The sequence below is a fragment of the Varroa jacobsoni genome, unplaced genomic scaffold (assembly GCF_002532875.2).
Source record: "Varroa jacobsoni isolate VJ856 unplaced genomic scaffold, vjacob_1.0 scaffold_630, whole genome shotgun sequence".
Lineage (NCBI taxonomy): Eukaryota > Metazoa > Arthropoda > Arachnida > Mesostigmata > Varroidae > Varroa > Varroa jacobsoni.
Window position 1 is genome coordinate 208,463 of NW_019213532.1, and position 11,341 is coordinate 219,803.

At 40.7% G+C, this 11,341-nt stretch overlaps 1 protein-coding gene across 5 annotated transcripts in view; it reads right to left on the reverse strand.

Annotated features, from left to right (window-relative positions):
• The window catches only part of LOC111262164 (uncharacterized), a 79,403-nt gene that overhangs the window by 27,309 nt on the left and 40,753 nt on the right, over positions 1 to 11,341 (reverse strand). Inside the window, exon 1 of one of the 5 annotated variants that reach the window (XM_022836212.2) lies at positions 163 to 3,002. The exons of the other annotated variants lie outside the window; for them this stretch is intronic. Within the exon in view, the coding sequence (XP_022691947.1) occupies positions 163 to 273 (111 nt within the window). The 5' untranslated portion in view covers positions 274 to 3,002. Of the gene's footprint in view, positions 1 to 162; positions 3,003 to 11,341 lie in introns of those variants that run through there. 5 annotated transcript variants of the gene reach the window in all.

Here is an 11,341-nt window from a genome sequence, read left to right on the forward strand (position 1 = left end):
TACCTGACACAACTGTTTTCTGAGAGCACAAGGTGGTGTTATAGTTCTGTGATCCGGATAAAATTATACTTAGGGCAGGAACAGGCTAAATTCATACACAACGACTACTCTGGACTTATCAATGGAAAGCTTGAAAGAATATCCTGAATGGTAAAGACTCACGGTGGTGTCGTGGGTACGTATCAGTTGCGGATTATCCTTCTTGGCAGAGGTTGTCTTGGTTCTTCTGCGCCGCTCGCGGCGACGCTCCTGAGTTACCCTGAACGGCTTCATTTTTGTCAATCTTCAAGTCAGTTTTTCAGATCTATTTTTGCTCCGTTAACTGTACTTCTGTTGCTAAGCATATAAAATTCGTTGCGTTCGCCGCTTTCTTTGTTGATAGGCTTTTGTTACAACTTGAACTGTGGCCGTTATTTCTGTTGAGCCTGCAGCTGCTTTTTTTTTTAACTGTCCTTCCACTTGTAAGTATTAATTATCCTTCATTGTTTTTCTAATGTTTTTTCGACACAGATCTTCAGAGACTCTTCGAAGACTACGGTATAGTAAGCCATATGTAGGTAAGGCCAGTCTATCTATAGATAAAAGACAACAGGTTGGTTTCTCAAAAGATGGCCTCGGACTACAATTTGAGGATCATTGAGTGACTAGAATAGGTAGGGATAAAAATGCAATGATGTGCAATCGTTTCGAATCGGAGTGTCGGTCCGAAGTCTTTGGAGTAGAGTTTTCCGGCCAGAAGCCTTTTCTTCGCTTTGTCCTTTGCCTTTCGGGGACCCGTCCTGCTTGACTTCGCTCCTTCTTCGGCCCCCTTTGTCAGATATTTTGTTTCTCCTCGCCCTGCCCCGTCTGAATTTACCTATTTATATTGCTCATTGGCCTCCTCGCCTTGTACTCTTAGCTGCTGCGTACTTTTTGCCTTTTGTCGTCTTGTTTCGTTGTCGTCGTCGTAGCTCCGCGTATTGAAACTTGAGTAACTTTCTCCAAGAAGACGAACTCTCTGTCTGAAGTTGTAAAAGCTAGTTGTGGCTGAGCCGAGGACTTCGGTTCCTCAGTTGAATAGACAAACCGAGCAAAAGCTCTTGGCGGTAGATTAAAGCTGATACGAGTTTTCGGCTGTTCATATCACACACAGCCTGGCACAGGTTATTATCGTTCAATTATGCTTGTTTGTTGAGCTTACTGACGGCTAATAACAGCTACTGTATAACTGTATGTATTTATAAATACACGCTGTCAAACACGCTAAGCTTTGCTGCACGTATTTTTAAAGCTTGACATTTTTTCTTTTTTTTTTACACCATTTTTTAGCTTTTTTTACTTTTCATCGTTTGAGGAGGGTCAGTGAACGAGTTGAGAAAATGGGTAGCTTGGTTGAGGAATAGAAGTGCTTGAACTTGGCTACCGTATCGTGGTAGGCTTCTAGATAAGCTTAAGTTCCGCGGCTGTCGCTAGGCCTAGCTCGTCACAATAGTAGATATATATGTACATTATATATATATATTATATATATACATAAATATATATATATATATATATTATATATATGGAAGGTAAGCTGTCGAGCGTTGGTCCTTTCTGTGTCAATGACTTGAAAGATCTTATTTGTTCCTCTTGCGGCTTTCCACTAAAAAACACTCATTGCCTCGTGTTTTTCAGCTTTCGTCAAGAAAATTTGATAACGAGGTCAATGCATGGTTGATTCTCTTCGTAACTAACGCTGGTAATTTAGCTATGCGTTGCTGTTACTCTGACTTAGATAACTGACTGCTGGATGTCTACCATTGTTGTTATTCTGCTTGAACACACAAGAATCCTCAAACAAGAACTTCAAGTCAATTCCGATTCCAATATCTAATTGAATCTCTCAGATAAGACTGGGATAGGCGAGTACCGTTGCCGTTTGTGGTGTATGTAGAACCGTACTATAGTTATTTACTGATTGCTTCGGTGCTAGATCTGATATTAAAAGCATGAAATCGCAAAAACACTCACACACGCCGCTTGAGGTCACAGACTGTAGTCGCTTAATGGACTTTTTTTTCTGCTGCGTGTAATTGCCTTTTCAAGTTAAACCGTAAGTAGGAGCAGTACAATAATGGCTAATGTAGAATTATAGCCGTTTTAGTTAACTTATCCTTTCTTCTTCAATTTTATGCAACGCTTAAAGTTGTTGAGGCGACCAAAAACTGATAGATTTGTTTGTTAGGTCTGACCGTTCGAAAAGCTACTGCTGCTGCCGTTAGTTATGTAGTAGTAGCTCAACGATCGGTCCCTCGGCAACTTTAAGACACCAGTGGATCGTCTCCTCCTGAGGAGAGGGGTTTGGGTTTAGTCCCTTCTGATGTTGAGCACCACCAGCGCCTCCGGAGTTCGGGCTTGGCGCCTTAGGTTGAGTACGCCCTTTTTGCGCCTCTGGGCACGCTTTATCTCGTTTTGTTTTCTTGTTTGTTATTGGGCGCGACACCTCGAGGTACACTTTTCACACACAAGAGTACTCCTAGCACGAGCACGAAGCACGACACACGGTATTGTGGACAACCCAGCACTGTACCATGATGACACGATTCTCCCCCTGTTTATGGCACCTGTGGCGCTACCAGCCGCGGCCGCCGCCGCTGCTGCTGCTACCAACGTAGTTAGCTGACGCCCTGGCTTGCGCTCTTTGCTCGGGAATCAAAAGGAGAAAGGGAACGGTGACCAATCACACGGCGATTGCAGGCCGCAAATTGCCTGCGCTGTAGCGCACGGCAGCTACCGCCGTCGTCAGTATCAGCAGCACGAAGAAACGTCACGGACCCGCCCGCTGCTCATTGCCGCTGCAGTAGCAGAGGAGACAGAAGGGGGGAAACGCGCTGCTGCCGTCGGCTTTCTGCCCAGTTGTGGCGTCGCTTGCCTGCCGAGGCAAATGACGTCGAGAAGCAATAGCAATTTGCGCAGCAGGAACGCAACATAGTCCCAGCATTAATCGACTGAATGACGATGTCTTGTCTGTTACCTGCCATGCCCTGTATTCACTTTCTATTGCGATGCTGCCTCTTACTCTATAATAGTTTCTACTACTACTTACGACATTACCGCTTTAGACTGCTGCCGCTGCTCGTGCTAATCGGCATCAATTGAATGAAGTTCACGGTCTCAAATTGCTAACAGCCTAACTGTATCGTTTACCGCGACAACAGAGTCGCGCGCAAACTACCCGCACCGGAGACAGGAAAGAATTAATCAATAATCAAATTTAGACCACTGATCCATCTAACAGCGAATATAGACTGGACTGCTATTTAACGACTAGGGAGAAGTTTGGAGGAGCTGCGTCCTAACGGGAAAACAGGCACCAACAGTGCTTATTTTCGAGAATCATCCAGAAGTTCCTAACCTAGTTTGTAACTAGGAATTCCAGTTCGTGTTTGAGCAGTTCTGGCAAAATTTAATGACAAAGAGTTCTTTTTTTATCCACACATTTCGAGGAATATATGAATTCAGTCACAGACCCAGCACATTTAGATGTCTTAGGGCGAGCCAAAGCCGCCACGCATATTATACGATAATTAGCAAAATTTGATATATTCTTTCGTTTCGTTGATTTCATTGTACAATTTATATTTTGCCCTATATATTATATCCCGCGACAGGGTGTCATTCAACTTGAGCTTATTCATATGGGTCGGCAGCAAGTTGGTTATCAGTAAAAGATGTTGAGCTGGCCTACCACTGATTCTCTCATCCGATGCTATTAGTTGAGGGACGTTCCCTCTACCCTGAAGCCGTTTGTCCGTGTTTAGAAAGCTAAAAGCGCAGCATAATTGGGAAAATAAAAAATAGATACTTGAACAACCTCTTGTATATTGCCCCTACGTACTGTTAGAAAAATCACAGGTTGAAACGAAATTACATTCTGGTTGTGAATCGCGTCTGTCCAATCCGCCGACTCAAACGACAGAACCCGAAGCATGATCAGTCGATTGCTTCAAAGATTACAAACAAAAAGTGGCAAGAATGCAGAAAAGGCAAGTTGTACAAAATGCAAATAATCCAATTAGGCTCCGCAGGGGCAATATTGTCAACAAAAAAAAGCAAACCCCAAAAATATTGTCTTGTACTGTTTTTTTACAATTTCCCCGATCAGCAACATCATATATCTATTAGATCATGCGACAAGCGAAAAATTGAGCAATTAGTTAACATATATTCATACTACTATACAAATAAATAATCCGCTACTATAAGGCGAAGCCGGGTTCGTTTCATCTGTGCACCATTCGAAAAACACAAGCATGGACACGTGCGTATCGGACCACGCTGATCCTTGTTTGTGCACGTTGTGAAAGCTCAGTTCATTCAGCGGGGAAGCATTTTTCCTTGCCATTTACGTTCCGGAGTGATGTCTTGTTGGACTATTCCAAAAACTTCTTGTCATCTTTCTTACGTTCGTTCATTTTATCAGAAGTAAGTCGTTACTAGGTAATAGCTTGAAAGCCGTTTGCCTATCTGTTACAATTGCGATCTTGCTTATTATTATGCTTAATTATTATTATTATGATTATGCTTAATACGAGCCTTAAGAGACGCAAACAGTATAAGCGACGTACGGCCCAATTAATAATTTGCTTTTTATCGAGATCAAAAACCGCTAGAGTATGCACATCGGCAACCAGAGCGAGGTGCATTGTTCAAATCTAATATACACACTTAGAACATAGCAAATTGATTCTGGGCAATCTTTTTTTTATCGTTTGCAGCACAAATATTCAAGGTCGATTTGGCGGTTCTTATAGCTAGTTGGGCAGGTGCAATAGGCTTAGTCGGAATTTTTTTATCCCAGCGAATTTCGGCCCAGTATGTTCGTCTTGGGAACCCGAACTCTGAAGATGATGTTTACTGCAGGATTAGGTACAGATACAATGAGTCACAACAGATTTGCAACGAATGAAATAGCGTTTTCGAATGGCAGGTACGCGCCAACAGCAAGTGACCCTATGGGCTAACCTAGGACGTGCGCTAACCCGGAAGGAAATAGAAATGTAACCCTTGCATTCATCTTTCGCCCATGGCCTGCCAAAAGTGCGTTTTGCCTCCAAATCAGCCTTAGATACGCTGCGTCGAACTCATTCAGGACCATCTGAGCTTTTAATTGTAGGCGATATTATGGATCGAAATAGGTTTACATTTTACGTCAACATCGAAACGTAAACCGAACTGTTCGATCGAGTTGATTTGATTATTTTAGAAAATAGACCGTTATTACGACACAACGGCCAGAACTTCAACGATATCGTTAGGAGTATTGTCGTTGAGAAACAGTGTAGTTATGTCGTCATCTATACGTATCGAATCAAGTGTACACGGGGACCGAATAGGTTTTCTGTGTTGGACACCAGAAAGACAAGAAAATAAAACGAAGTTGCGAACAACTAGTGTCTAAATTACAAATCTGTACAACCCGAGCAGTACTGATTATCGCACGAAAGCTACGTTTCTATATAACATGACAGGCATACACAGATATCTGCTCCCATGGCGTTACATGTCACGTATCGCCTATCTGCTTCTCATTAATCATCACGATAATTTTTTCTTAGATACCTTACGATGTAATAATTACAATGAGAACGTTATTATTATCATCATTATTTTACCCATGCCTATCTATTCTCAAAAAAGCAATTCTGTTTTACGATACATAAGTATATATGTTTACTTAAATCTAGTATGGTAAGTTGAGAGAGGACTGACTGCGGTCGTACACATACGTTAGTTGACTAATCACAGAAACGCGAAAAAAATTGTGTCAGCAATCGGTTATTGTTGTTTGCAACTATAACAACAATAACGGCGCTAATAACGGCTTTTCTGTTGGTTTAATCGGGTGCTGTCTGCTCGCCTGTGCCTATCGTCGTCAACAAAAATAATGACGCGATGGCAACCAGGGGTCGCTGCTGTCATCAACAAGCAGAGGCTGATGTAAATCGTATGTCGGTAACATCAACAACTGAATTCGAAGCGTGTCGTTCAAAACTCAAAGCGAACATATGTGAAAGAGGCCACCACTAAAAAGCAGGTCATTATTGCACACTGCACTAGGTCTATAGAACTAGGTCTAATAAGCTACAGAAAAGCTACGTTCAACTTAGAGTTGAATATATAGCCTGGAGCTGTACAGCACAAAAGACCCGCCTGCTTTATGTCTTAAATAGGTAATAGCTTATTGACAACATTCTATCGATGTAATTCCGAAAGGAATAAGGATGTGAACGACTGATATCGAAACCATTCGAATGGCTTAATCCAGAAATCTAAATGTATAGTCGCCATCCTTCCGGAAACCAACGTCTATCTTTGCTTTCATTTCTATAGCCCGCGCAGAGCCGTCCTTAGGATGTAATCACAATCGGGTTTTGGCTTATTCCGAAGCTTCCTCCCACAACAGCACAAGAAGCACAATTATAGATCTTTACATGTTAATTCTTCTATCCTTTGATTCATTTTGTCGTGTCTGCCGCCCTTCCTAGTAGCTGATCATAGCGAAAAAGCCCAACTCAGCATCGATATGAAGTTAAGTTTCAGGTTAATACATCAAGGAGCTCATTAAAGCTTGACTTGTGTTCATAGCATTCTTTCCTGCTATTATTCAGTGATTTTCAATTTCTTGTCCAACGTCTAACTGAAGGAGCATGATAAATTTAATCCGGAACAGCCCTAGCAGAATCTAGCGTTTTTGTTGTGGCCCCACAGCGAGCGTCCATTTTTTTTCAACGAAGTGTCATTAACGTTATTTCTTTCATGTTACATTCGTCTATGATGGCTATGATGACAATGACGATTATCGATTGAAAGGGCTCCATAATACTGTGGGAAAATTAGCTCATTCTTCGTAGGACGGGAATAATTGAACTTCAATTTCCAGCGAAACGAGATTACATCAGTTAAAGTATAGGTCAAACTGGAAGTTAATTTCGTCAACGATTAAATGTTGCTGCCGCAGTCCCTGTTGCACTACTATTGTACTATCTAAATTATAAATTTTTCTTTTTTTTTTTTTTTTTTCGATATATTCTTCTTATTCGCTTGTTAGTTGTAGAATACGTTGCTGACAAAACCACTTTTGTGCTAGCCACTCATGCACAATAATTTTGGCTACCGTAATTAAATAGTTGAATTATAGTGCATTCGCTTCCTAAACAACCATGCCTATCTGATTTATAACACTCCCGTGGAATATAAATCTAGGCAATAATCGGAGCGTTTTCTTTGCGAAATGAAATAAAAATCTGATCAAGCGCTCGCAAATACGAAATTTTTATCCGCACAATTTATTGAACATCGACGAAGTTATCAAGTATATATTTACACAAGGAACCATATATCTACTTGATTAAAACTTATTTATTATACATATTATTACATTTGTATCGTCCTGGTACTTGAACGATGTTAGATTCAGTAGCCAACCATTGCTCTGACTGAACGCCTTCTCGTATGCGCTAGGACGGCTTACAGGCTTCATTGCGGTACCGATAAAGCTACGCCTGGTCTAGCACCAGTGGTGCATATCCGACCGTTGTGGCGGGTATTTTTCGTCATCTCGACGAGCAGTTTGCCTTTGTCGTTGTAGATTTTCAGCATCGTAAAACGATCTATTCATTCGACTTCGACAGACATTTAATACACAGCCAAATGCGTTAGTGCTCAAGCTAACTCTGCTTTGGCATTATTTATAACTGTAATGACCTGTCTGATGCCCCATTTAGTCCGTAGAACCGATATCACAGAAGTGAACAGACCACACAAATGCGATAAATGCAGAAAAATATTAATAGCTACATGTGATTACCGTTAGTGGCTTCTACTTGCTATTATCGTTGTTACCGTAGGCGCACGGGCGAACGGAACCAAGCAGCCACACGGTTTCCGTCTGGGTCCTTTTCACAAAACGTTGGTTCTCTCCACACGATCTATCTCCTGTCGGCCCCCCTCCCCGCGTCTGGTCCCAACCTCATCAATCAACCGCTGGGCTATATGAGACGACGACAACATCAACGGCTCGATGTGGCCACGATCATCGGCCTTGACTTTCCTCGGCTATTGCTGTTGGCAGGTAACGACTTCAACTTCTTCACGGTAACTTTAGCATCTAGACGAACTCCAGCAACTGTAACAACAGTACTCTATAGCAATACGTGTTCTGTGAATGCAGGCAGTTTCGGACACTTGCAAAATTTCGATGACCAACGATGATCGGCCAAATGACACCGCCATCACCAGCGCGAAGGGAGACGAGGAGCGAAATCTCTGCCAGTCGCAGTCAGGCGTCAACTTCTGCTCCTGCAGCGGCAATATTTTGAAAATATAAATCAAACACGTGCTAGAAGGGGAGAAGTAGTAGCGGTGCCGGATGAACGTACATATACATATACATATTGATATCAGTGATGTTGATGGTGGTAACGAAAACAATTCCACAACACCCTCAGTTAACTGGTGGCCGTCACGAGACAAGTTGTCGAACACATGCAGTTTGTTTTTCGCCCCCGTTCGACCCCACCATCACCAGCAATAACAGTACTGGCCACTCATCTCGGGCTCTACTTATCTACTGCTATCACTGGAATTAGGTAATATCAGTGACGGGAGGTATGTATATATCAGTTAGATGGATTATAGCGTCTGCAGTCGTCGGCATGCAAACTCGATCACATCCGTTGCTAATGTTGTGTAGTGAAGTCCATAAAAGGCTCTCGTCGGTGTACCGGTAGTTGTTTTTGTTCTCGTCATCGTCTGCAACTCATCTATTTATTTAACTATTCCAGCCATTGTAATCGTGGTCTTTCTACTTCTACGACGTGATAATAGTAACACACTATGCACGACTCATGAGAGAATGCCGTTTTATCTTGAGCTTCCTTTTTTAAAATACAGCCGACAACGGAGCAAACAGCGGATCGTTAGCTGCTTGTTGAATCGCTAATGGCCACAGTTTCAAAAAATCGATCGACAATTCTTATTTTTATTAGCCGCAGCGGCAGCAGCGCTACGGCAGCAGTATGGCTATATAGGAATGCTTATGTTTTATGGCAGTTGTTGGACCTGTTGCGACACTGGCTACTGACGTTTGTGTCTTCTGGAATAAACGGCGTTCAGTTTGCAAAACGGTTCCCTTAAGGGAATTACAGCTCCGTAAATTCTATTCAAATAAACAATCTTATTTTGTTGTTCAGAATGATCGTCGATACTTACTTAGTTCAGATTACGTCAAGTCGTAAGGAATCTAGAATCCATTTATAATCGAGCGAAAAATTCTTGTTGAAAGCACAGGTTGAAAGTTTCGACGCCACAAACGTTGCGAAAACTGCACGGACGAAAAGTGTAACGTGTCGAGCCTTCGATTTCAACATTGTGGTATCCTGAGAAATCACTGCTACAAATGACGATACGTGATTCTGCACTAATTAAGAGGCTAATATTACAAAACGCAGCTCTTAACTATAATGTTCTATAAACTTGGCCAACTTTGTCCTACAAATTAGCATGGATATGTTCATAGATTCCAAGACTATTTCTGCTCAATTTAAAGACTATCGCTATCATCATAAGATGGTAAAATTGTAGACGTTTCATCTTTCTATGGTGTTTTGTAGAGAATGGCCAGTAAAATGCTACAAAAGCTACACGCACGCAGCTGATTGTATGGCTCAATTGCCTGCCAGCAACCAATTTATGTACCGCTTAGACATGGAGCTTTCATTTGTGAGGGCAAAAACAGACCCATAGCAATAATAATAACGTCTTACAAGTCACAGACGAGCTGTCAGTGACTGCACAGAAGTAACTGGCTGGCTGGTATGGCTTAGGGTAGGTTCCAGTAGAAACGCAGCGTTCTCACGTCAAGCCGGAGATTCTAACGTCAGTTATTTTCAGTATGCTATAGTGATCCGAGCTCTACAGTATAGATTGAGCTCAAGAGTTCCACACTTTATTTCGCCTTAGCTACTTTTAAAAACACTAGACTTTATTGATATTTAGATATATAGATATTTAAGATTGAATAATACTTCATTCATAAAAGGAAAGTCCTTATTATGTCCATTAATTATGTGAAGTTGTCCTACGAGTCTTATTTAATAGTTTTAGTACCTTCTTAATTTTGTATGTTATTGAAAAAACAACGTAATTTCTCGAAAAAGGTCTTGTTATTATTCGTCTGCTTGAGCCATAGGCGTGGGTCTGATCAATCAAAGGCAAGGTAAGTTTGAGGCTAAAATTACACCTAGATTACAGATCAAAATAATAAAAAGACATTACACGTACACAGTCTACTATGGTGATGATTATCGCATCGTTTCGTAGAGTCGTTTAGCTGACTCTTTAGTAACATTTTCGTAAAAATGTGCTATCCATCATACGAGGCTAGCAAAGATATATTGTTATTTACAGACTTTATAAAAGAAGAATAGAAATTAAAAAAAGCTTGTGTTGTTAATGTAGGCGTATAACATTTTATAGTGAACAAAAGGGAACGTAGAAAACAACATTGCGAATAAGAATGCCATTCAGTGGGATTCGATCCTTCTTTATTCTATTGCGTGAGACAAGAAGACTGATACAAAATGGCAAATAAATACTCTGCGTTAGTCATGGAAAAATTATGGTGGTTTAGCAATAAAGATTTAGTTACGGGGAACATTTTGCTCCAGAAGCATGACAACAGCATTCTTAACATGCACAGGGTTTACGACGAATGCTGAACTGATGTGTTGTATAATTTATAAAAATAAACAACATTTTGTCTATTTCTTGACCTTGAAACAAGAAAGAGAGGGAATTGCTACTTTTTTTGTCAATTAAGTATACAATTATTACTACTACCGTACTATCTCGGCTGCCAATTAAGATGTATTTATATTTATTATACTTCTTTTGTAAATATTTTATGGACTGCGTGGGCGAGCCGAGACTTCGTTTGAGTAACCATGAAACTATCCTCCTATACAGATCTTCACTTAAGAACAGATACAGCAAACTAACAATGTTGATTCGATTTACTAAAAAATAACGCTTATATTTCGTTTCAGCGGCGAATCCAAAGATGGGATCTGTTTGTTCTTGGTGTATATGATATTAGAAATAAATCTAATATCTATATATAAATATATATATATATATAAAATATAAAAATAAAGTCTAAATCGCTTTTCAACGTTTTAAATTATATATATATATATATATATATTCACTTTAGGCCTATAAATACTACTGTCATAGAAATGAAGAACCGAGTAACATTTGCACCAGTATGCCTATTTGAGTATTTTGTTGAAAAGTAACTCAGTTTTAACGGTTATAG